Consider the following 27,435-nt stretch of genomic DNA (forward strand, 5'->3'; position numbering starts at 1 on the left):
AAATTCTGTTGGTGGGCAAAATCTTGACTGCCAGTGCTAAAGTCCCTATTTTTTGTTTACCATCGGTTAGGAAAGACAGGCGCGACATGAACATTTCACTGATTCAGAGCGTTTAGTAGTCTTAATGTGCAATGAGCATTATACTGCTCCATTCAAAACCTCTTAATGATCGTTCCTTTATATCCCGGAGAGGAGCACTCCTGCAGTCCTGATGAAAGTCCCTTGACAGACTTCACCCATAGAATTACCTCAGGATTGTGGTAATAAGGTCACTTATTAGCATTAATAACCTCACGAAATTCATATTCCGGTTGGGTCTGTTCTGCTTCTGCACCCGCCCATGTGTCTAGTCACGTGTGTTAAAGTAGGCCTCAGATTCTCTCCACCCCACCACCCCCACCCCCCGGGGCATGTATGACGAGCGGTCAGACGTGCTGTACAGTGTTGCCATGGAGACACGTATGATGTGCTGGAAATCTAGGTCTTGAATTTTGGTTGGCTGCGTCGATATTGGCCTGGAGGTATTATGCTTCGGCACACTCCAAGAGAAACGTGGGGGGACAGGAGAGAAGCTTTCCTTGGGATTTGTTCTCAAAGTTCTCAAAAGTTCAAAAAGGAACTTTTAGTTGTGTAGAAGGTCTATCTGTGGACCTTTGGTTGTGTAGAAGGCCTGACTGTGGAAGAACAATTGTTTCGAATCAAGTAAACCCTTGCAATGTGAATTCATATATAGCTCCATTATAAATCTCATAATGGCCTCGTATTCCTTTCAGTTAAGCACTCTTTGGTCTTTATCGTCTTCTCCTGATATCTGATCTATTCAGGGTTCTGATTATTTTGAATGGGGCAGACTGTACACTTTTAGACCTTGATGACATAACCTGCATAAAGTTAACACACAGCTGATAAATGCTGCTATTTTTGCTGTAGCTTCTTTAGGTTTCATGTGTGCTGAATACTGGTTGCCAGATATCAGAATTTGACTGATCCCTAGCCCAGATTAAGATGATAGCACCCACTTGATAGAAATGATCAGTGAACATTAGGTCCAATAGCTTGTTTTAACAATATGTTCTTTGTGAGATCATATTTGTTTGTCCATCCTTTAGCCTTCTGCTATTATGGCTTTGTCTCCTCTAAAAGTATGTCAACATCTACAGATGAAGTTAAAACTGAAGTTTAAAAGTTGAACTGGTGAAGTATAAAGGTTGAGCATCTTTCACCATGAAGGAGCACGACTTGTTTGGCAGGGAGGCACTTAAAACCCAGACCCTTTCAACATTTAATGATTGTGTGTCTTTCCTGCTACAGCTTAGCACTGTAATGTGCAAATCCAGCTTCAGTGTGATGGAATCTTCTAGGTCTCAGAAGAAATTTTAACCTTCTCTCTTTGCTCAGTTAATGACCATAATAGAGCCATTACATGTTCTCATACTGACGTATTTTTATTGTATTATATCTACCTTTGGTGCTTCGGGGAGGGCGGATGGTGATCAGACTTCCTTTATTCCCTCCATCGACCCACTACGAGCGGCTCACATGGCACTCGCTGCTATAAATTGTCCTTCGAGGAGCTCTAGAGGGTTTAGGCTCACGCTTTTTTTTTTTTTCTCCTCCCTGTCGCCAGGGATCCGGTGGCTACATGTAAAAGGATCCTGTGTCGTGGCGTTTGAGCTCCACGCCAGCGCTCCTGCTCTGAATCCTGAGTTGCGAGGCCATACAACTGTCCTGTGGGGCTCCCTCCGAATTGCTGGGAGATACGTCACACCTGTCACATAAAGTGCCAGACCCCACGCGCCCCCCCCACGCGCGCGTGCAGTAAGTGACAGGACTTGGCTGCTGGTTCTGACCTGGTTATGAGTTCTGAATGCTGAATATGGGGAGGGCTCAAGGGGAATTACCCTGACCAGTGGGGAGGTGCGCACACACACACACACACACACACACACACACACACACACACACACACACACACACAAGCGCGTCTTGTAGCAAGGGCTGAGAGTGTCAGAAGGGAGGGAAGGTAGAGTGTGGCTCACAAAATAAGTGTGAATTTATGGTTTGTGTCTGCGTCTGTCTGTCTGTCTGTGTGGAATCTAAAGTGTCGTGCTGACTCTGAGTGACTTTTAGGCTCAAGAGAAATAATATGGAATGGTGGGCAATTTTTTTCCCCCCCCGCAGACTACAGACTACATTTTAAATGAATTTTAATTTCCACAGAACATGGTGATCACACTGCCATCTATACAGCGATAGAGGTTGTGTCCAGAGGTGGTGTCTGTATATATAAAGACCTGAGGGGTAGACATAATTGTGTGTATGTGCTTGTGTGTGCATTAGTGTATGTGTGAGTCAGCATGTATGAGTGAGAGTGTGTGTGTGTACATGTTAGATAATGTGAGAGTGGGCCTGTTGAGAGTATGTGTGGAGTAGTGTGTGTGTGTGTGTGTGTGTGTGTGTGTGTGTGTGTGTGTGTCCACCAGCCTGTAAGTGAGAGATGCAGGGGCTACCACTGCTGTCCTCTGTTAAGCTTTATCTCTCTATTAGCCCTGCTCAGAGGATGTGGGGTGTATTTTTGTGTGTGTGTGCGTGCACACTCCAGGGCTGTGGAGTGTGAAACTGCTCTCCCTGCCACAGTGCAGCTCAATCCGTCAGGGCCTGTCCTTGGCCAACCTTGCCATATTGCAGTGCATACACAGACCCAGCAGAGAACACGCGCCCACACGCGACCTGCAGCAGTGCCTCTTCTCCGCCTGCTCCCACCCTACTTGCACACGTGCGCCACTCCCACGTGACGCACGGCCCATGTGGATCTGTAACCTCAGCCGGCTCTCATGAGCATAAAGAAAATCATTGCCACTCCTAGAACACTAATGCACTGTAAACCAAGCAAACTTAAATGCAGCACACACACATTTGTGCACTCTACAGCCAGTCTTTATGGTCTCTCTGGGCACCAGGCGGAGGGCCATCGATTACTGCACGGCTTTGCACAGACACGTGATGAATCGGAACGGCCTGGGCATGGATATGCAATCATCGCATTGTGCTTGAGCTATCAAGAGTTTCTCCTCGGGTTGAGCTGCTGATGGTGGGACATGAGACTTTTAGCGTTCCCTCCTCCCAAAGAGAGTGTGTTAGGATTGTCAGCGGGGACGGGAGATTTGGCGATACATCTGCTTTCCCAACCCTGCAGACTAACACGCTTGGAGTGAGCGTGTCATGAGTTTCTTAGCTTTTCTTTTGGTCCGGCATTCTTATAAGCTTCCACGAACTTCACCTGGTGGCCTTGTTCTGAGGCTGAGGCACTCAGAGGTACCGTCTCCTCCTTTCATGTGGCGACCACTGAATAAACCGAAGGGAATTGCTATCGGTGAAGTGGTAGTACCTTCCAACACCAGCCCTGTAACAGAAGTGTTGGTGTCTGGGAGCGAAAAGAGGCTTTGGTTTTGCAGATATTAGAAGTTAGCTGGAGAGCTTTGGCCCTCCAGGAGATCCACCAGCCTTTTGGGGTCTAGCACGAGGAGCCGGCTCGTCCTCAGAAAATAGTCGTATTTTGTTCGAATGGCCCTGCTGACCCCTGGAGCAGGTGCAGAAGCTCCAGCGGAGGTAAGATCGTCAAAGCCCTCCGTGTTAACGCCGCTCTGTGCCGTAGCTCCCAGCCTCTGCAGTCAGTGTAGCTTTCTGATTAGAAACCGATAGCTATGAAATAGGGCCTGATGTCGGTCAAGGCCTGTGACCACTAGCAGTTCTATTTCCTTATCAAACTTCAGTCATCAAACTCCACTAGCTTGTGTTGCTCAGCACAGGATGGCTTCCCTTTTTGTGTCTGGTTCAAAGTATGTTCCTCTTGCTGTCCTGGTTTTTTTTTTTTTTTTTTTTTCCCCTTTCCATCATCGCCTTCGGCTTGCACGTTAAAGGTCTCCACTCGGATTTCGAGCTGCTTTCTGATGACACCTGCTTTAAAAAGTACTGCACAAATAAAACTTAGATGAGCAGAATGTCCACATTTTCTGACTAATAAAGGTGGGGTTATAAACTGAGGCTTTTTTTGTTTCTTTTTGAGTGCGTGGTCATTACTGTTTGAGCATAATGGCAGGGAAATGGTGCGGTTAGCTTTGTGGTGATCTCATTGGCCATGCTGATAATGTGATTTGACTGCTCTGAGTGGTCATGACTCATTCATTACTTTTCTAGCCCTTCCCTTTAGCTACTCTCTGACTGTCATAAATGCAATCTTCGCAGACGTGACTGATCACGGGGCCAGGAGGCATCATATTTCTGTAGCGTGACCAATCACAGGGCCCGGAGACATGTTCCTGTACCATGACCAATCACAGGGCCAGGAGACATCGTATTCCCATACCCTACATTTAAAATGTCCTTGAGCCTCATCACCCGGCGTATGTATCTTTACCTCTCTTTCTTTCTCTCCATCTTTGTCATTCCCTCTCTCTCCCAGTTCCACCCCTGTGCTCAGACCCATGGTAGGGGAGACAGCCGATGGAAGAGACGGCCCTCAAACAGCCTGCCATGGTGTCCCGGTTGCCCAAGTTCAGCTCTCGCACCCCTGCGCCCGGAACCTTCTCCAACGGCTCCGCGCTACCCGTTTCCTGCGGCGGGTCTAAAGGGAAGCAGAACGGCGTCATTCGGTTTCCCCCGTCCCTCTCTCTCAAGGGGAAGAAGGGGAAGGAGGACGGCGGAGAGAAGGTTCTGGATACTGGCGAGGATGTCGGAGTGCCGCCCCGCTCCCAGCAGCAGCAGCCGCAGCGCTCTGCTGTGGCTGCGAGGGAGATCAGGAAGCCGTCGGCCACCGTGGTGGGTAAAGCCTCACGTCCCTCCCCGTGTGGAGCAGGCCCCGGTCCTAGAACACCCCTCCAGTCCACCAGGGCCAACCCACGCGCCACTGTGCCCAAACCCCCCTCCCCTGGCCAGCCGCTGGGCGCCAGCAGAGCCGGCGTCAACGGGATCTCCTCCAGCTCGGGTAGCGTGAAGCCTGGCGCGGCCTCTGCCCTGTCCCCGCTGTCGCAGTCTAACGACAGCCTCCGGTCCCTCCCCATGGAGCACGTGGTCCGCTCCCGGAGCTTCAGCTATTTAAAGAACCCCACCTCCTCCACTGCCCCTGCACTCACCCGCTCCTTCTCCTTCAACCGGGCGGCAGAGCTGGCCAAAGAGCTCCCCCGTCCACTGGCACAGTCCCCATTGGCCAGGTCTCCTGCCACTCAACCGTCTCTGGTGCTGGCCAGTGAAAAGGTGGGAGCTTTTGGCTTTCCAAAGCCTGCGTTAGCCCCGAGTAGCGGATGCCCCCTTCCGCCCACGGCCCTGAAGAAATCCCTTTTGCCTAGCTGTTCTGTTGGCAAGCCGTCAGCCCTTAGCTATAGGCTAATGCGGCCGTCGCTCATCAAGCAGCCCCGCCCTCTACTGGCAGGGAAAATCCAGGCGAAGACGGAGTTAACCCAGAGGGATATGAGCTTTCAGGCAACAGCCCCGCCCATATCCGAACCTTCCAGCAACACCCAAAGTGCTGGAACCACGCCGGAGGAGCCCTCCTCTGGGAAGGAGACGGATGTGTGCCGTGGTCCAGCCCTGGAGGTCCCGGAGGACATGTCACTATCGTCCACATCTTCTCTGGAGCGCAATGACATCAGCGAAGAGTACATGGACGACTTCGATGACCTGGGCAACGGGGGTGGGTCCCTGCTGCTGGCGGCTCGGGGGAGTGTCCAGGCGGCGCTCTGCGAGGACGATAATGCCCTCATCAGCCAGTATCAGGAGGGCTCGTCGGTCACTAGTCTACACAGTTTCCTATCTGAGACAGTAGACTGGGCTGAGATGGGGATCACAGGTACTACCCAGTCGACCGCTTTGTTCAGTGGGTCGCGTATAGTATTTGTTATATCCTGCATGTTATAGTGCAGTTGATGCACACACTTAAATGTATTTAAATATATTTTCCTTCATTAAAGGCAACAGGCTTTAATGCTAAGCTAGCCAGTTAACATTTTCAAAAACATATAAGCTGACGAAATAAACAGTAAGGGGTTCCAGGACCTCAAGAGTAAGTAAAAATGTCTGGAGAATGAAAATATTGTACACTGTAAACAAAACCTTTGCACTTATTAGAGGTTTTAGAGGCATAAAGACTACCTATTGTCTGTTTATGTGAGCAGTTGGTCTGCTGTTTTTGTTGGCAGCTGTAAAAAACAAAAAACAAAAAAACATCTGAAGCTAAACGCTCGAACAACTTCAGTCCAATTAAAAAAAAAAAAGACATGCAGTTTGCTCCCTTGTGTTATGTATTCACTGTTTGGTTCACAGGTTGTTTGGCTCTGGGACCTCATTGGATCCTCATGTTTTTGTTGTGCAGGCAGCAGAGTGGCGGCTGGCCCCTCCCCTCGCTGTGTGAGCGAGGTACTGTCGGTGAGCGGGGACGCACCCCACGGCTCCTCGCTGGACCTCTCTCCTTCTGACAGCTCTGGGGGAACCTACATGTGGGACGAGGAGGTCCTGGAGCCTCTAGAAGCAGTTCCGCACGGGTGTGGAAGCTACGACTCTGACCTCAACAGCATGGTGTGTGCAAACTCCACTCTTTGATCATTAGCTCTCTCTCTCTCTCTCTCTCTCTCTCTCTCTCTCTCTCTCTTATCGCTCTGTGAGCCGCAGTACAACCTGCGCCCTCTTTCACGCACGGTTCACGGTATCAGGAAGTGATGAAGAAGGCCTCGCTGAGGCTGGCCACTTCTGAGCTGAAACACGATCATTACCAAAGAGAGAGCTTTGGGAAGAGGGTTTATCTGAAGATTTCATTTGCTTGTACCCAACCGTTACCACAAAACCACAACTCCACTGCGGGTGCTGCAAAGACGGCAGTCCGTACATTCTGCTTCCCCTTATTTCAGGTTCCCACATATGAGGCATTATACTATACTACACTATACAATACTACACTATACTATACTACACTATACTATACTACACTGTACTATACTACACTATACTATACTACACTATACTATACTACACTGTACTATACTATACTATACTACACTACACTGTACTACACTGTACTATACTACACTATACAATACTACACTATACTACACTATACTATACTACACTGTACTATACTACACTATACTATACTACACTATACTATACTACACTGTACTATACTATACTATACTACACTACACTGTACTACACTGTACTATACTACACTATACAATACTACACTATACTACACTATACTATACTACACTGTACTATACTACACTATACAATACTACACTGTACTATACTACACTGTACTATACTACACTGTACTATACTACACTGTATTATACTACACTGTACTATACTACACTATACAACACTACACTGTACTGTACTACACTGTACAATACCACACTGTACTATACTACACTGTACTATACTACACTATACAATACTACACTGTACTGTACTATACTACACTGTACTATACTACACTATACAATACTACACTATAGTTGAGCGTATGGATTGGACGTTTGATCTTATTGATGGCCATGTCAGTGTGCTTATCAGTAGGTCGAGTAAACAGTGGCAGTTTGTGTTCTCTTGGCTTTTCCGAAGAAGGGAATGTCACTGGACACCTAAGGCAAATCTTTTTATTCATTTTTTTTCCTCTTTTTTTGACTTCTTCAGCATCGACAGTGGTAAACATTCACAGGTTGCTGGATAATCCTGGACACGCGTTTCTGCACGCAAGGGTACCGCTGGCTTTTCTGCTCTGCCCACTGGGATCAGATCAGATCACGACAGATCAGGCACGACAGGAATGCAGCGAGGGCTCGCTAGTCTGGCCGACTTACATGGGTGGGGCCATGTTTGTTTACGTGTGTCGCTGCTTGGAATCCGTGCTGTTGTCAGTATAACACTGTCAGTAACTCTGTAACAATCTCCTGTTGAAACCTCTGGATTGTATCCATGCCAAGGGGATAATGCGTAAGGCACCAGTGACCTGGCATGGGGCTCGATGTGTGTGGGACATGAGCCTAAAACAAATACACAAACAACAACATAAAAACCCACGTTTGTAGTTTATGTGTATTCATGTATCTGTACTGGCTCCTGTCTCTGATGAAGTTACTATGTGAACTTTCCAAGCAGAGCACTTTTGGAAGTCTTTCTGAGCAATCTGGCAGCCCCTGTAAATGTAAACGTAGCGTGATTCAGTTTTAATGCGCAGAGCTTAGCAGCCGAACACTTTGTGCTGACACGCAGACCCCTCTGCTGTTGGAGTTGTGCCACTGACCGTGCCCTGTGAAATGATGCCTATCCATTAGGGCTCCGATTGGTTGTTTCTGGTGGTCTATTCCCTTTACCTGCCACAACAGCCAATCAGAATGCTCGTAACATGCCCTGTCAGGAAGCAGACCTGTGGGAATTAATTGAAGGAATGACGGTGCAGTCGTGACCACAGGACTCCAAAGTCTACCAAAGTCGGGTTTATCTCCTTCCACAGATGAAAGCACGAGATTAAAATCAATCTCAACCTAACCCTCTTTTTTGAGTGATGAGTTTAGAAATGTATATTTAACATGTAGCCCACGCATATATTTTATGTGTATAGATATATTGTATCTTGAATTGTTTTAAATATTTAATCTCTTAAAAGGCATTTATATTTATATTGTTCTTCTTATTCAGCCTATTAAGTGTATTTCATATCTCTGTAGTTCAGACCCTGGACTGACATAATATGCTTACCTACGGTGGAATTCTGATAAACCCCTAAATCTCTCGTTAGGGTCAAAAAACAAGCAATGGAATCCCAACAATGATGTGCATTTTATTATCAAGGGGGAAATCCTTGATGACAATGACACGCTGCTAATCCAAATGACCTGACCTGAAATCTGTTGGTGGGACGGTGAGTGCCCTCATGTAGAGAAGCTTCCGTTCCGACGTAACTCATGACAGTATAATTGTTTTCTTTATTTCACGTTATAAGCAGGTTCTGGTGAAATCCTTTTGCATTTAAGTGCTGCTGCTCCTTGGGTCTGCGAATAATTGGTGTGCGAGCACCCTCTTGTGGCCGCCCGCTGTTATTGCATAGAGTTCCCAAGCCGCAACCAAAATGCAGCGTCACCCGCGTATAGGTTTAGGATATGGGCCTTTCCCCCGTGTGTGTGTGTGTGTGTGTGTGTGTGTGTGTGTGTGTGTGTGTTGCACTATGTTTTGGAATTAATAGTGACTTTAATTATGAAATTACATAACAATTACATGTGTTTACCCCATACTCCCACTGCCCCACGATAAATCACCATACCGATATTTCATTCCTGATCAATTCCCTGGTAATGTTATGGAATTATTTGTGGTATGTGCTGAACTGTAAATGCATCAATGTGATCATTTCAACTTGCACAATTATAGCTGACATTTAAGAGGTTTCAGGTGCTATGTACGTGTGTACATGTTAACCTGGCAAGAACTATGGACAGCCCCCATGTTTAATTTAGAATTTTCAGCTGCTGCCATGTTGTGCGTGCTCTGGGCGCTCACTATGACCTGTGCGTCCTTTAAGAGTTTATGCTGTGTTTTAGCAACAGCTTAAATGTCTCCCTCACACTTTCAGACCAACGCCTGTTATCGGCACAAAAGGATTAGATGAATCAATCTTTCCCTCTCTCTCTCTCTCTCTCTCTGCCCCTTGCATCTTCCTCTCCATCCCTCTGTCTTTCCTTCCTTCTCTCTCTCTCTCTCTCTCTCTCTCTCTCTCTCTCTCTCTCTCTCTCTCTCTCTCTCTCTCTCCCCCCACCACAATGTTATCATGCGGTCTCTCCCATGTCGATCCGTACCAGGCCAGGTATTAAAGCGAGAAACAACACACCTCTGCCACCCCTGCCCGGGAACACCTATCGGCCCTGGGCCACAGTTGATGCTCCTACCAGGGTCCTGCTCCTCCAGAGCTGTTCAGGAGCCCGACCTTTTCAATTGGGTCTACGTTGAGCTTTCTGCCTCCCTGCAGAGTTCAGATCCCCTTGTAGACAAAGGAATGGAGCTCAGTGCTGTGGTCATCTGTAGGGGACATCTTAGAGGGGATCTGATTGCGCGCACACACACACACACACACACACACACACACACACACACACACACCCGCTGCATCATTCCCTCTGCAAAGTGCTGGTCTCGTCCGTATGTAAGTTTGCAGAATCATTGTCCTAGCCATGTGTGCCGCAGTGGTTTCAGGTGTAAACTCCGCCCCTTCGACCCTGACTGACCTTCTGTCCCCCGTAGATGATTGGACCGATTTAGAGTTTTGTTTAAATGGCCAAGATGATCACTGTTCAGCATAATACATTCAGTTGGAAAAAAGTAACTACACTGGAATAATTCAGCATGGATTTCCACAGGGTAGCACTAATCAATATTAAATATGTTATATCTAGTCTTGCGTTGAAGGGGTGAATGGGACAAAAGCTTGCTTTTTTTTCAGGCTAAAACTGAAGAGTAACCAGGGTGTGAGTAGGTTTGTTTCAGGATCTTAAAAGACGACCCTGCTCAACCGTCTGATGCTTGCGTGCGGCGGACACCCAATTTAATTCATGGGTGGAAGAATTGAGCATTGGAGAGGACCTGCAGATCAGAGAGCCCACAATACCGGTCCCCTTGCAGTGAGTGGACATGACGCAACACGCCACTAGTGGGCACTGTTGCTCCACGGTGAGAAAAGCGAGGGCTGCAGAGGGCTAGTTAGCGCTTGGGCACTACACGTTGATTCAGCTCTTCCTCTTGCTCTCTCTTCCTCTTCCTCACCCCTCTCTTTTCTTTCTCTTTCCCTGTCTCTCTCTTTCTCTCTCGCTCCTTCAGATCTGACCAATCACCTCGGCTGTTAGAGCAGATAATATGCGAGCAGGGTGTGTCACTCACGCCCGATCTCCGGCATCCCCAGGGCAGCCCGCTGCCGTTACTGTTGCCTACTGGGCGCGTCCAGGCATCCTGCCCGCCACAGCGCTGAACAGCCTCTCTGAATTTCACCCCGCTAATACATCATCATGGGTCGTTTTTTTTTTATTTTATTTTTGCGTTGTTTTGTTTTTACTTTTTTTTTTTTTTACCCCTTCCTGCCAGATGACTAATGGCGAACCGCAGAGGTTTTATTAAGCTATAAGGTCACAGGGGCATACTGAGAACTTCTCCTGCCGCCCGTAACCTTGCTGGGGCATAGTGATCTTCCCTGGTCCGAATGCTCCGGCGCGTCTCTCCCTCTTTCCATAAGTTGTTCCGACAGCGTGTCCATCGATCTCCTGCTTTGTGCCGGCGGAGGTCGGCAGGCATTCGGGGCGCCTCGGATGCGTCGTACATGTGTGCACACGCATGCATTCAAATCACCATCGACGTGCGAGTCACCCCGGAGCGAGCGGGGGGGCAGCGGAACCGCACGGGAGCGCGGGGCCGTGAACAGAGGAGACGGGAACTACGCCGCACGAAGGACCCCATTGAGGAAAAAAAAAAACCACGGCATTGTTGTGTGAAATTGAACAGAAAGCGCGTTGAAGCGGCACACGAGTGGCTGAGAGGAGGGTTTGTGAAGTTGGCACAAAAACACAGCCTGGAACGGGATTAAAAAAACGCGGCGCATCGAGCGACGGCTCGTAACAAGGCCACCTCGCGAACAGAAAAAAACACGCGCGCAACTGCATTCGTACACACAACTGCATTTGTAATGACCAAAACTGGAGAAGGCGGTTTGAGTTCAACGCGCAGAAGGTTAGTCTCTCTCTCTGCATCTCTCCATCTATTCATTTTTGATTCTTGGCTTCCACAGTTGAGACTGCTTTGCCTCCCTATCATTACTGACAGCCCTGTAGGACTCTTCTCTTCCCCTTAAAGCAGTCGAAGTTTGACGGTGGCCCATGCCTTTTGGCCACGCCAAATACAGACGCGCGGTTCCTCGGCCTTCAGCGTGCGACCCGATTGTTTTGTCAGGCTAGCCTTCCACTTTGAACTCCACGTCAGTCAAACCGGTTTAGTGCCCCATCGCAGACCCTGATTCTTCTAAAGCCACTGTTCCTCCATGCTCATACCTGCCCCACAGTAAAGCCTCCCGCACCCTCGATATTCCTGCGCCGACGAGTGGAGCTGCTCATGGGGGAAAAGTCATTTCCCAGATCTCCCGGACTGGGACTAAGCTCCCGCGTGCCGCTGCAGACGATGGAGCGGAACACGGACATGGGACCGGCCCACACAGATAACGGCTGGCCTATCAAGTATCGGGTGGGGGGGGAATACGGGGCAAACGTCCTGCGCTCGAGGGTCCCCCCCCCCCACTCCAACCCATGGCCCGTGCCGCCAGGTCCAGATAAGGCGCCTGAGCGTCGAGCATCGGTGCCGTCGCTCGTCGCCTGAGAGTATCGATTGTACCCAGGATCTCCAAGCACACTTATCTCAAGCCATTCAGGGGCACTGAATGGCGTGGGTCTCTCGTCTCGTAACAAAACGAGATGGCCTCAGTATCGATAAAGCTGCTTTGCACTTCTGCTTACCGGCTAGTTCTGCCAATAACGCTGTTTGTTGTTTTCAAGGGCTTTTTTTCGCTAAAAGACGCTCTCTGCATTGTGAAACGTAGGGAAATAAAGTGCACTGACCCTCTGCCCATCTGAGGTCCGTGATCATTCGGCACCGAAACTGTATCGCTCTTTTGTTTCTCTCTCATTCATCCCTCTCTCTTTTCACTCTTTCCCTCTCCTTTTTTGTCGCACCTTTTGTTCACGTCCCCAAGGACATTCTCAACAACCTAGACAACTTGGAGTCAGGCCACCTGGAGGAGGACGACCTCATGCTCGACGTGGACTTGCCCGAAGACGTCTCCTTTCACAGCGGTGAGTGTTAACGGCTCGGCGAGCCTCAGCTGTGCCGTCTCGACGTGTTTGCCGGCTTCACCGGACGGGTCGTTATATTTTCCAGTGGCTGCTTGAAAGCTGCTTATCTCAAGTGTGTCCAATCATTAAGTGAGATTAGACTCCACTCTCAAGACCCTACAGGTCATCGTACAGCTCTGGAGGTTTTTTTTTAAACATCTCACGGCATACTTGTTGGAACACGTACTCGGCGGGTCTGCTACCTCCACTGAATAAAAGATGCCATCTCAGCATCTTCTCTCAGAGTTTGTGTTTGCAGGTCAGGTCAGCTACAAGAAAGAACCCCCCCCCCCCGAACACCCCCCTCGCGAGTCGCAAGGAGCCGCGCTTGTTGTTCGCTGTGTCAACGAGGCCGGCGGAGACACCGGCTTGTCTGCGTTCGAGCTCCACAAAGTGGAATGTTTACAGGGATGGCTGAGAGGGGGCTGGTGATGTGGGCTTGGTTTACGTGATTCTTGTTTTTTGACCGTTTTCTCTCAGGTGGACAAAACGGGAGTGCTTTGACTTTCCTCGCCTGAGATCTTACCATACCTGAGAGGCAGTTCGGTTTTGCTGAAGATGAAATCATATCCATAAAGCCACGCTCTGGCTCTGTGTGTGTGTGTGTGTGTGTGTGTGTGTGTGTGTGTGTGTGAGTGGAGCGAGCGAGCGAGCTTTACTTTTGAAAATCTCACGAGGACTGCTAAGGCAGAGTCTCTGCTATCTGATTTAGCCATGTTCTCTAGTTTGTTTCTAAGTTCTCCAGCTGGACAGAACAACGGTCAGGCCGTATTTGTACCGAGGAACGCCTGTGCGCGAGTGCCGTTGGTCCTTAGCCATGCGGCGTGCATCGTCTTTTATTTACCCCCCTCTTGATTCAATAGTTCGGTCTGCTGTGTCCGTGTGGCTGTTGCAGATGTTGACGGAATGTGCCACTACGAGCGCTCCGAGGGGGATTACTGGCCGGGGTCGTGGAGGAGACAGCAGCAGTGGTGGGGGAGGCAGGACAAGCTCCACGACGACAACAGGTGAGCCGCGGAGCTTGTTGCCGTGCACTTTTATCCCAGATGCTCCGCTCCAGCTGGTAAAAACGCGGCTGCCGGTTAGCTGGTGTGGCGCGATGTCTGTAACCTGTAACGTCCAAGCACACATCTCTCTTTACCACCCCCCACCCCCGCCCACTGGCCCTCGGATCATGCACGGTCACTGCCCAGCGCGTCATGGGTCTGTCACATTAGGATTACATCGATCCCATCTCCCCCCTCTGCGATTGAATGCCCTTGTTTGTAAAGAGCAACGCAGCCTAAGCGAACTTGAGCCAGGAGACGACCCCGAGCGCGACCCCGAGGTCGCTTGGCCACGACGTTTATTCCGAACGTCAGACGTTGCCGAACGTCTGTGGCCGCGGACTCTTCTCCTCCTCCACGCTCCCCCTTCCCTTTCTCTCCCATCTGTCTGTTCCACAGAGGAGGCGTCTGGTGCTCGGTTGACGACGGGCACGTGTATCTGGGGAGGCGAGACTCAGGACAGGCGCCTCTCGACGAGCTGATCCTGAAACACATGACCCAGGACTGCTCATGCGTCAAAGAACAGCTGCTTCAGCTGAGAAGACTGCTGCAGGTCTCACACACGCACGCACACACACGCACGCACGCACGCACGCAGACACACACACACACACACACACACACACACACACACACACACACACACACACATGAACCCACCCACCCTGAGCTAACTCTCCCCTGCCCCCTGTATTCTGTGTCTTAGCCTGTAGTTTAGTTCCTGCTCCAGCAATTGGAAGTTAACAACGACTAAGTAGTATATAGTCTGTCAAGGCTTATATAGTGTATACAAGTGTGTCTTTTCATAGAGCTCCTTTAACACACATTATTGGAATGAAGGTACAACAAAAGGAAACATCTAGCTATGGAAATAAAGCAGAAAAACAGAAGGCTAAGCTGTAGTGTTCTGCTCAAATCTACTAAATGCCCTTCGTTCCAAGATGCTCCAGTGGCGCAACTAATGAGTGTGTGGCCATATTATGTATCAGCTTTTATTTTTGGGTTTTTTTTCTTACAGTTGATGAGCAAGTTACAGGGGCACGTCTGCCATGTTTGATCACAGATATTACTGGATGTCAATATGGACGCCGGCCCATCTGTGATTTCAGTCAGGTTGGCTGTGCGATTCCGTTTTCTCCTCTGCTGACGATGTGCGGTTGCTTGGCCACTGTGTGTGACTAATACGTACCAGCCTGTTCTGTCAGCAGTCCTGCTCTCTCATCGATTTTTGCCGATCCTCATCCCGCCGTCTTCGCCGGCCTCCGTGATTATAGGTTTCTCCCCGAAACGCTCTTTATAGCGGCAGGGAAGGAGCCGAGCTTTCGTTAACCCATGTTAAACACGCCCGCCGCGCACGGCCCGCCATCGATCGGCTCCATGCACGTGTTGCCTTTGTTGCCACGGCGCCCCTGCGCCGTGCCAGACGAGGCCGGCCTGCCTGGGCAGGAATGGCGTGTCCGCTTGCTGCGTCCTGTGGGTCGGAGCGTAACCCTCATTAGCAGGGCATGTTGGTTCATGCTGTCTCTGTTTGACAAGGGCTCAGTGCCTCTGAGTGAAAGTTTGCAGAAACTTTGACCACTGGAATAGAGAGAGAGAGAGAGAGAGAGAGAGAGAGAGAGAGAGAGAGAGAGAGAGAGAGAGAGAGAGAGAGAGAGAGAGAGAGAGAGAGAGAGAGAGAGAGAGAGAGAGAGAGAGAGAGAGAGAGAGGTGAGATGCGCCTCTAAGGAGATGATGAACACCTTGCAGGCATGTAGTGGAATAGGTTGTTTGTACAATCGGAATAATTGTCAAATGGATGAACTGACTGGTAACAATAAACAGTAACTATGCTTTCAGGAGAAATTTGAGACTTCAGTGAAGGGCTCCTCAGGAGAAATCAATCCCCTCCTTGAAATTTCAGACTGCACTACATGATTAAAACCACACATTCATAGAAGAAAGAGAAGATTTAACGACTGGGATCTATTTTTCAAGGTTTTATGTCTAATACACTGTTCTCCCTCAGGCAGTCCTACGATGGATCTTCTGCAGTCCAAACACTTCAATTATGTATTTGACCTTTTAATCTTCTTGGAATTAACACGGCAAAATGAAGATAAGGCTACATGAAGTTTCACTTGCCAGTTGTTTGTTAGACATTCTTGTCACTCGGACTTCGGAGTCAAACAACCTCCCCTCCGCCCCACCCAAACTACCCTGAAATGCTGTTGCATTTCTTTTTCTCCACTTTGCCATTCATTGTATGCGCATTTATTTTGCAGCCGAAATTGACTTGTCCTGCGCTGTCAATGGGACTTGTCGGTTTGCCTCTTTCATACATGCTTTCCGAGCATAATGTGGCTTTTTAGGATTCATGAGGCCCTGTAGAAGTCTCACTCCCGCCATGGCGTTCAGAGCCGTCACTGCTTTTCAGCGCGGCGCAAATGACATTGACTCCCCACGCGGGATGAATGGAGCTGTATGCACTGCAATCAGAGGGACAATTTTCAAACAAGCTACACAATAAAGTGTCATCCTGCATTGTTGTGGCCTTTTGTGGGGGGGAAATGTCAATATCGGTGTCTGAAGCTACTAGTTTCCTTACATACCCAGGGCCTTTTGATAGTGGTGCACAAAGGCTACATGCTAGTTTGTCTGTGGCAATGACAGAAGTTATAGGCTTGATGCGTGACTTCACCAAGGTTTCAGAAGAGTGTAATTACCAAGACATCTATTTGGGTTACTGCTGCCTTGTTTTCTGTATGGTTTAATATGTGGTGTCAAGAAAGCTTTTGGTAGACATAGGAGTAGAGCCAGGCGCTTTCCTGATAGAAGCGGCGTCATTCACGTAACCTCCTTTTAAACGGAAATGCTGCGAGAAATAGATGGAAACATAGCGAGCCGGTCTCATTCAGAACAGATGCGATAGATTTAGAAGGATTGTTATTTGGAAGCAGAGGTAATTTTGGTTCTGCTGTGATGAACACGCCCCGAGACGCTCACTGTCCCTCGGACACTAGCTGATGTTGGATCAGCTTCGGTTCTAGGGGTGGACTTGTGACTGTCCTGGTACTTAAAATGCTGGCAGAAGTTGGAGCAGCATTCCGGTTTGATTCTTGACTTTCCTGAGGGGTTCGGAGGGAGTGTTGGTGGGGACTCAAACGGGATAAAAGGATGATCGAAAGAGAAATAGAAGGACGGAGAGATCAGTCGGCTGGAAGCACAGGCGGTCTGTCCTGTTCTGCTGGTCTGCCCCTCATCATTGAGTGGGTGCTCTCACCAATCCACACGGCAAAGAACCACTCAGGCTTCTCCCTACTGCCTGCCATTTGAGATGTTCAAAACTAGCTTTTAGCGTGATGCCGAGATCTTGCATTATGCGTTTAAGACTTCGTCTAGATCGGCCCTAGATTGATCGGCTCCACACCCTCCCGCTTCTTTTTAGGCCATGGCTGAGGAAGCTTGCTGGAAAATGATCTGTAGTTTTCTGACAGTTATATGAAAGACACAGTGGTCCACATAGCTTGTCTGCACCCCCCCCCCCACCAGTCTCTAAAAGGGTAGTGCTTTTTATCAAAAGCTGATGGAGATATATGTAAGGCGTGGCATTTACAGAAGAAGAGAAAGGAGCGCGGGTCAGCGGATTAGCTTTAGTGAAAGTGCTCGGCCCACCCCGCCCAGCGTGCGGGCTCATCCTGGCTTCTGAGGCTGTCTCTCTGATGCCCCCGATGTATGTTTCATTCAGCAGCCCCAAGCACGGGCTCTCTGTGCGGACCGTATGCCAGCCGTCAGGTCGGAATCTCGAACAACACCTTTAAGGCATTGTGCAGTATTCCGTCTGTGAGACAGATGGTCCGTTCCTTTCACCTGCGGTGGTGGTGGTGGAGGTGGTGTTGGTGGGGGTGGGTGGTGGGGCTATCTCAATTACCTCATATGCATTCCACACCAGCATCCAGGTTTCCTCCATCACCAGCTCTCGGGTCAGTTTGTTAATGCGCATCATGATGGATATGATTAGGGCTCGAGACGTCAAGAGGACTTGAAGGCTGATAGGGGATCAGTTATGCGTGGGCGTGCGCACTCTCCTCAGCGCGGCAGGCGCCCGTTGACGTTCTGCTCTCCGGCCCAGATTAATTCCATCGTTAGACAGGGAGCACCTCCACTGGTGAAGAGTCTATCCTTTATTTGCATGTCATAATTAAGCCAGCAGTTTTGTGGCGTTCCACGCACCATTAATTTCCATTTTCTTATTTAGTCTCCTTATTGTTCTCTAAACACGGGCAGGAGAAGGCATTTTGGTTCCATTACAGCCCAGAGTGAGTGTTATTGTGACTTACAATGGGAAGTCAGGGTTGCAGCTTAGCAGAAAGAGGACTTTCCCAAGGGTGGGCCATTGTGCAGAATTAAACAGGCTGAGCTGCTCTGTGCGTTTGCCCATGACTTTGTAGATGGAGCAGGACGACTGCGGAGACGACGTCGGAGAATCTACCGCCAGTCCGTCTTCTGAAGACACAAGCTGCCATCAGCAAGTAAGCCTGAAGTGTATAAAAGGGAAAACGACATCTCTCTGATTTACCGTTTAAATAAGCATCTCAGCTGAGCGTCCATATGCCAAACAAAGCTGTATGGATAAAGTAAAAAAAAAAAAAAAAAAAAAAAAACACCTCAAAATAGACCACTTTCCCCTTGTGATTTTAAAACGTGTCAGACTTGGTGGCTTTTGTACCCATGTAAACCTCTTTTCTCCGTAAGCTTCTCTCCTTCGTACCTCTGTGTCAGGAGAGTACCGATTCATTTACTGTAACTCTGTCGGAAAATATGATTAAGCCCCCTTCCCGTTGGGAGTGCTAGGGCATCTGAAAGCCCTGACAGCACCCCTCCACCGCCACGTGAATTCACTTTCATTTGATCCCCCCCCCCGCCAGTTAGTGAGACACTTGTCGTTAGGGCTGCCCTGCTTATCGCCTGTTCGGCCCTAGTGGTTCCTTGGCTGCGGTCCGTATGGCTCGCGCCGGAGAATGACGGCACTCAGCCGGAGCTTAAATGGAACGCCCTGTACCTTTAACTCCTGGGCTGTGGAAGTACCCTCAGCCGTCCACCGGGGGGTGCTGTCTGAGCGGACGCAGACTTGCACGCGTGTTGCGGGGCTGGTACTGACACCCCCCCCCCCCCCCCCCCCCCCCCCCCCGAGTGATCCAGTGTTTGGACCTGCACGCTGGAAGCCCTGTCGGCTGTGTTGGGGCGACTGGTGTGGGGGCTTGTTCGTCGGTGGCTCGGCTGTTGCTCGACGCTTGCGTGTTTCCGCTCATTCGCGGTGTCTTTTTGATGCTGTTTTCCACCAGCATGCTCTTGTCTCTTCTCACCCCTCCCCACAGCAGTGTGTGTGTGTGTGTGTGTGTGTGTGTGTGTGTGTGTGTGTGTGTGTGTGTGAGAGAGAGAGAGAGAGAGAGAGAGAGAGATTGAGGTTCATGCATTTTAATGCTGATCACCTCCTCTGCTTTCGCGCTGATAGCCCTCTGTGTCTAGTTCTCTCATGTCTCTCTGCACACTTTACTACGCTGCCTGTAGTCGAGGACGACAGAGGCTATTGCTATGCAACCATGTATGACTGAATCTCCGCGCATTTCTCTGCCACTGAGACACATCCATGCTGTCCATCTCCAGCATCCACTGCAGCACACACCCACTCTATGCCACGGGGGGCGCATGGCGCACCTGGGATTTGACCCTGCTGGTATAGTGCACTTCTGTGACTCGCCTTCGGATGTAGAAGCAGAAAGGGTTCCGCAGAAAAGAGGTTTCAACAGACATGAATCCGCCTGTCTGTCTTGGTGTAAATGGCATGGTTTAAATAGTTTAAACAGACATGAATCCACCAGTCTGTCTTTAAAAATGGTTTAAATGGCTCACCTTTGGCCTGAAGCTTTACACTGATCTTTAAGACCTGCTTCTTAAAGTGATTTTAAGATTTGAAGGATTGTGAAGGGCAGTAACCTTCACAGGTACTTTAGGCTATATACCCCAATCAATCTAACCAATCTTAAAAAATAGGGCTGCAGCTTGTGTGTGTGTGTGTTGGGTTAACCGTAGACTTTGAGCTGTTCCAGGTGTGTGTGCCTGTGTGTGTGTGTTGGGTTATCCTCACACTTCGTTCTGTTCCAGGTGGAGGAGCTCCTCAAAGAGGTTCAGGTCCTGAGAGAAGAGCTGAGGGGAAAAGAGCGACTGATCACTCAGCTCACTCAGCAGATGGTAAGTCAGTATCGTCTGAAAAGGACCTTCCAACTTCAGTTTCCACAGCTTTTGTTTGTTTACTTTAACCCCAGACACTTCATAGCTAGGAACCAAAAGAAAACTAGTCCTCATTTGAAGATGAGATTAATTGCGTGTTTTCGTCCCCCGTTTAAACGACTACGCGAAGTGCAGGATGTTTTCATGTTTTTATTTCCCTTGGCTCCTTTGGTGGTTGTAATATGCGCTCGTGCGTTGGATGTTGCTGCTTAAAGTCACCGAAGAAACACAGCATACACACACATGCACGCCGTGGCGAGGAGGAGCCATTAGGAGACGCTCGAGCCCAGAGCAGCAGACGCGAGTGCTTGGCCAACCTCCTCATACCAGACACACAGAGGGGAGCCCGCGGAGCCGGAGCGCTGCCAGACTGGGAGGAGGGGAAGCACACGCGCATGCGATCAAAAGGCGGCAGTGCTGTGGAAGGATCTGGCCCCACCGAGCTGATCCCGCCGGGCAGGCGTCCCCTGAGCTCCTGCTGTTCCCGTGGTTTTCGGTGGAGCTCGGGTGGCGCGCTCCATGCGTCAGAACATGGAAGATTTAGTTTTATCGGCTTTTTGATTCGATATTCTAGGTTCTGCCCCCTTTCCTTTTTTTGGATCCATAATTTGTTTTAGAATTTTTCAAGTCCATGCCAGTGGCTAGTTCATTTAACTTTTAAGAGTTTTTTTTTTTAATTGTTTGTTTGTTTTAAGGATGGCTTTTTGATCACGTGATATTTTAATTTGTAAGATATTATTTGAACATTTTTTGAAAGTTTATTTAAATTAATGGCGTCTCACTGAAAAACAAAAGGTGTATAGTTGCTCTCAATCCAAAGAAAAATGTTTTTAAAAAACAAAGAAATTTGCTGTAGTTGTGTGAAACCAATAGTAGAATGTCCACAAAAATAAAGAATGTCGCCCACACACTGCCAAAAGGTCAGGAAAATCCAGCAGATGTTTTGATACATTTTATGTACTTAGTATGACCCGAATCCAACCAGTGAAGCTGAGCTCTGACGATAGCATGTAAGTTGAAATGTTTGCTCCTGCCTCACTGGTCGGATTCAGCTCATATTAATGGAATAAAACTGATCCAATAATGGCTTGCGATGTCCAAAAACATGCCATTGAACGTCTTACTGACCACAAATATCTATATTAGGTTGTTGGGGTTTCCATTAAGTGGTCAGCCAAATATCTTTAAGTTCAACAGATATATGTGACTTCATCTCGGCTAACACAAGCCTATTCACATCGTAACTTCTCTTTAGCTTGAAAACAGTGAGCTTGTAAAGAGGTAGTTGGCTCAAACCAAATGTGATAAATTCACAAAATGATGTACAGATTTATAAGCAAGAGAGTAAAATGCTTTAGTGCTAACCGGCATATTTCTGTGATGCCATGTGCTATAACAACGTGGGCAGGATATTTGGTGGGGTTGTTGGCCAGGGTGTGGTAGTCTAGACCCCGTGGGGGTTGGACATTGGTGACTTTACTGCTTAGACAGTCCAGATCCAATTCAGAACTTCATTGAGTTTTCTTGTGTAATAGCACAGAAGAAGCACTAAGCACCCCTACCTTCTGTGCTACGTTGTCTGTAGTTTTTCTTCACTTGATTCATATGTAAGATGCAGGCTCCGCTCTGCCCTCTGTTGGACACTGTGAAAATGTGAATGAGTTAATTCATATCACATTGGTCTTATAAGAACATAGAACATTTGAAATAAGCTAAACTTCTTATATTAAAAATGTTTACTATAAAAAAAAAAAACATGACTGTATTGATATTCAGACATTTGGACCCATCCCTAGTTTGTTTGTACCCTAACTGACCGTTCTAAAAGAGATTGGCTCATTACCAAAACTACACATTTAATTAGTCAAGAAGAGGCTGCTGCTGCTTCCCGGAGCTGAGGGGACGGGAGGTCTTATATTGCAGAGTGTCACCTGTGGGGAAACTATGTCCTACGACTACTCGCACACCTAAGATTCCCTTCCTTTCTCTCTCTCGCTCGGGCAGTGCCATTATTGTCTGAACTGCTGTGTCTCCTGTTTCCTTTGCTTTGGCTAATCATGAGAGGAAATTTTTACAGGATTACATAAACAGGAGAAATGAAATCCTGCTGTCACTAGCTCCTTATTGATTAAGTCTCTGTTATTCTGCTTTAATGAGTCCCACACCTTCTAAATTAGACCCTCTTCTGGTGTGCAATAAACAACTTATAATTACTTGGAAAAACTGAAGCTTCATCGCCTTTATTTAAAGCTCAGCTGGTGTTCTGTAGGGAGATAAAACTCTGTTTTGCTGATTTTCGTTGATGAATTGAACAGATTAGGTCAGACACACCTGCTATGCCGACACTCCAGAGGATGTTGCGCAGGAATGCGATAGATTTTCTTTTTTTTTTTTCCCCTCTATCCAAACTAGAATTTACAATTCCTTCCTCGTAGCTTGTCAGTAATGACTTTTATCATGTCACTTATCCGTCTGAGAAGCATGTTGGAGGTCTAACTGTGATTATATACGCGTTGGTATACTGACCGCATTTGTTACCATAGTGCAGATGGCGCACTTTCACTTTCTCTGGGTCTGGAAAATGACAGTTTTATTCAAACCACGTTTTCTTGATTTAATTAGAAAGGACTTGGAATGAAGGGGCTAATAGCTGTCTTTAGCAGGTGTTTTGGGTGCCGCTGGGAAAGCATCTTGTATTTGTGATTGTCATATATGCTGGAACAAATTGCTCATGCTGCTACTTTTTAGTTGCAACTGACGTTCAGCAGACTTTGCATTTTACTGTTATTCCACTTCTGACTTTTCAACTCCAACCTCTTCCTAATCTACCTGTACTTATGGCTCTTGTGTTGTTGGTCATTGTTGTAAAGATGTCTCTTTGACTTTGTTTTACTATATTTTCCATCTGCGCGTCTTTGTCTAGAGTATATCTGAATAAGGACCGCATTACGGTTAACGTGAATGAATCTGTGCTAAGTAAACCTCGCTCGTCTCTGCATGTGTCGCCAGCCTCAGCTTAATCTGTGTACGAAATCAAAGTGGAACTTCCACCTTTCATTTCCTATAGGCTCTTTCCTGCAAACTAGTGACTGTTCTCATCATGGTGTGTTGTGACATGTTTATATTATGGGAGCAACGCTTAGCGCAGTGGGAGGTGCTGTTTATCAAATAAAGAATTATGTTTGGGTTTTTGTCAGTCTAAGATTATCATATTTTCACAGGTTTAGGCTTTCCCAACATTTCCTTTTCGCCATTTTATAAGAGTAAGCCATCGGTAATAGCATAACAAGTAGTAGAGCCAGGTTGGGGGCTCTCAAATTTGCATATTCATGCATAATTATGCAATTCTTTCTAAAGGCAGTCATATATATGTGGCGAAGCCATGTTTAGTAATTTTAGAAATTGGGACTGAAACAATAAATCCATGTGTAACAAACAATTTATTAATAAACATGCATTATATTGACTTTAACTGCACCTTTTAGAGGTAGCCTATTTTAAGATGGGCTTTGGAAGACAGTTTACTGAGTGGTGAATATGTGCATATTCATAAGTAACTTATTTCAGTAATCTGTTTCAAATGATTATTCAGATATACAAATGCATTCCAAGTTTCAGAGGGCAATGATACAGCTACATTAAGAATTGATTCTAGTGTGTGTGTGTGTGTGTGTGTGTGTGTGTGTGTGTGTGTGTGTGTGTGTGTGTAGTGGACTTTGACTAAGCCGTGCACGTGTAGTGGCGAATGAACAAGCTTTGTGTGTGAGTGAGTGTGTGAGTGAGTGTGTGTGGTGGAGTTTGACCAAGCTGCTTTAGAGAGGTGGCTGTTTCTTTCAGAAGAAGGACAAGGCTGTTTGTTGTCTCTGTGTAGTCCTGCTCCAGCTAATGAAAAATGCCAAAGAATGTAAAGAGGAAGCTGATTGAGAGCCTGACACACACGCGCGTGCGCACAAACACACACGCTCTCTCCCTTCCTCACCTTTCCTCTCTCCATCTCTGTCTCTTAGTCCCTGTTCACTCTCTGTTGTGTTCTTTGCTCTGCTAGGACAGGATTAATTTGTCTTCTCGAGCTGCTGTTTTCTTTGGGAAATAAAAGCTTGTGTTCTGGGGCATCCTGACTAGTGCCAGCAGCCATTAGAGCAGCACACACACACACACACACACACACACACACAGAGACACAGTCATTATTTTGTGTGTGTACACATACGTCTGTGTAGGGGAAGGCTTTAATGGCCACATGGTTCAGGCACGCACGCACACACACACACAGATGCAGTATGTCATTTTCTGGAAATGTTATGGGGACTATATGGAAAGGGTGTGATGTATGTGCCTGTGGATTTGAAACTGGTGGGGGGGGGGGGGGTACATTGCATGCCAGTTATCCAAATGCTGTATTTACACATGTTAATGTGTATATTATTTGTCGCCTTGAACAGTCTACCCCCATGGATGTGACCCAGTGCCACTGCCCACAGGGGGAGCCCCAGACACAAGAGCATCAAGACAAGGGCACTCAGACACCATGGAGGGTACAGACCGTGAGTACACACCCCGAGAGAACACCCGAGTATACACCCTGAGTATACATGTTACATTCTACTACCCTACATTCCCTGTGTAAAATTTATATATTAGCAAACTAATTGCAAACAAGCTGAGGGATGCACTATTCATGTTTCCTGCATGTACTTAAATTTTATGTTCCTGAGTAGCTCAGTACTGATAGAAAGTAAACTTGCTGGTGTACTTAATTGCATTATTTAGCTAGTATATCAATACACCGAACACAAGTACACAAATTGGAACATAGCTGAGGTCTTTGTTTTCCTGTGTGGGCGGGGTTTTGGGTGAGGTCTATGTCTTCCTGTGTGGGTGGGGTTTGGGTGAGGTCTACGCCTTCCTGTGTGGGTGGGCTTTGGGTGAGGTCCCTGCCTTCCTGTGTGGGTGGGCTTTGGGTGAGGTCCCTGCCTTCCTGTGCGGGTGGGGTTTGGGTGAGGTCTACGCCTTCCTGTGTGGGTGGGCTTTGGGTGAGGTCCCTGCCTTCCTGTGTGGGTGGGCTTTGGGTGAGGTCTACGCCTTCCTGTGTGGGTGGGCTTTGGGTGAGGTCCCTGCCTTCCTGTGCGGGTGGGGTTTGGGTGAGGTCTACGCCTTCCTGTGCGGGTGGGGTTTGGGTGAGGTCTACGCCTTCCTGTGCGGGTGGGGTTTGGGTGAGGTCTACGCCTTCCTGTGCAGACGTCCTGCGTAGACGTGGAACCTGATAGAGGCTGGCCGTGTGTGATATAAACTGATAGAGGCTGGTAAAGTGCAACCATGGGTCTGCAGAGATCCACAGTGGCCCACGCCACTGGCAGGTGATGCAGCGCTGTTTGCAAGCGGCAGATAAAGACCTTCTCTTGGCTTACCCCCGGCAATAACATGGAAATTGCTTTGTGTTGGCCATCATCTCTCTCTCTCCCCCATCAGTCCGGCGGTGAGGCAAGGAGCAGCAGCATTGGGGATCGTATTGAGAAACGTGCGTGAAATACATCCGGCAATAGCCGATGCTGACGGCCGGTGCCCGGCGTCTGAGGGGCGGGGAAAATGAACAGCATGCAGGGGCAGTCCCAGTGTTTAATCCCACGGCCAGGGCGGCTGGCACACCGCCAAGCAGCTGGCCCTCGGCACAGGCATATATTCACCTTCATCTCCCGGTTGGGGAGGAAAGGCATCGTGGGTACATGGGTAGGGCTTGGGGGTGGGGACTTATAAACCTTTGACTGGCCTCACCTGAGCAAGGTAATAACAGGAGGGAGGGAAATGGAGAGAGAAAGTGATTCATGGGGAGAAGGAGAGAAACAGATTTTTAAAAATGTTAATATCCCTTTATTCTAATATAATTTAATCAGATGCGTGAGAAGTGAGAACTCAAGGTAATAACTGGAGGAGGGCGAGAGAGAAAGAGAGATGTGATATGCTTGTACAGAGATGAGCATCTTGGGAAGGAAAAAAAGCAGGCACAGAGAGAATGAGAAGACGAGGCGGTAGAAGAGAGACGAAGGGGGGCAGCCGACGGAAGAGAGCAAGGCAAATGAAGAGAGACAGGAAGACGTGGCAGGACTTTGTGAACGAGGAAGCCATGCTGCTCGGCAGGCTGGGACAAGCAAGGAGAGTCACCTGGGCAGGGTGGGGAAAGCCTGGGGCTGATACTCTAATCGAATTTGCAAATGTCCTGTAGCGCTGTTCAGGGATGGACAGGATTCAAAGCGTGCACCTCCATCACATTCGTGACGGCTGCTGGCCACTTCTGAACGCTAACATCGTGAAGTAGCTGACGCTCTCACGTTCTGAGGGCTAATTGCCGCGTGCGATGGAGCTGACACGTTTACATTCGGAACGCTAACCACTGCAGGTGACGGAGCTGACACTTTCAAGCTTTGAAGGTTAAACGCCATGTGTGACGAAGCTGACACTTTCACACTCCGAGGGCTAACCACCACGTGTGACGGAGCTGACACGTTCACATTCCGAGGGCTATCCTCTGCATGTGACGGAGCTGACATTTTCACGTTCTGAAGGCTAACCGCAGCGTGTGACGGAGCTGACATTTTCACCGAATAGTGGGGACTCTGGATTTTGTGGCTGTTTTGGAGATAAGAGAGAAAGAGGCCTTGTGGAAGAGACATACACACACACACACACACACACACACACACACACGCACATACTCACACACACACACACACACACACACACACACACACAAAGATAGCGAGGTAATGACCACTCCCATATCTCCCTTTGTCTCTCTGTGTTTTATGAGGCTGGTTGAAACGCTGAAGGAGAGAAAATGAAATCGGCCCAGACCCAACTCTGCCTTTTGGTGTGTGAGCTACTGCGTGGGGTCTGCCCAGTGTCTAGACAAGCGAGCAGAGGAGACTTCAGTAGAGTGCCATCTCTGCCCTTCAGTGCTGTTTTTATCCACTCAGGAATGACCTTAACTCCACGGCAGTGCGAGGAGACATGGATTAGGGAGACTGTAATTAGATGTCATCTGGGTTTATATTCAAGCTAAAGTAGTCCAGTAGATGGCATATTTGTAGTTTCAGCTAGGATTTCCCCTCTCTGTAAAGACAGAAACCTGTGCTTAAAGAACATGTTGGTTATACTGAATGAAGAGTAACGCGGAAAATTCTGTTGCTAGCTCATTCCCATTGCTCTTCAGTCTT

At 48.3% G+C, this 27,435-nt stretch overlaps 1 protein-coding gene across 2 annotated transcripts in view; it reads left to right on the top strand.

Moving 5' to 3' along the window:
* Positions 1-27,435, top strand: part of ccser2b (coiled-coil serine-rich protein 2b) — a 38,975-nt gene that overhangs the window by 5,752 nt on the left and 5,788 nt on the right. For both annotated transcript variants that reach the window (XM_035533780.1, XM_035533781.1), the window contains exons 2-9: positions 4,463-5,845; positions 6,368-6,570; positions 12,773-12,872; positions 13,807-13,918; positions 14,357-14,510; positions 18,385-18,465; positions 20,099-20,185; positions 24,667-24,768. In XM_035533780.1, coding sequence (XP_035389673.1) covers positions 4,504-5,845; positions 6,368-6,570; positions 12,773-12,872; positions 13,807-13,918; positions 14,357-14,510; positions 18,385-18,465; positions 20,099-20,185; positions 24,667-24,768 — 2,181 coding nt within the window. In that variant the 5' untranslated portion in view covers positions 4,463-4,503. The remainder of the gene's footprint in view (positions 1-4,462; positions 5,846-6,367; positions 6,571-12,772; positions 12,873-13,806; positions 13,919-14,356; positions 14,511-18,384; positions 18,466-20,098; positions 20,186-24,666; positions 24,769-27,435) is intronic.

The sequence above is a fragment of the Electrophorus electricus genome, chromosome 14 (genome assembly GCF_013358815.1).
Source record: "Electrophorus electricus isolate fEleEle1 chromosome 14, fEleEle1.pri, whole genome shotgun sequence".
NCBI lineage: Eukaryota > Metazoa > Chordata > Actinopteri > Gymnotiformes > Gymnotidae > Electrophorus > Electrophorus electricus.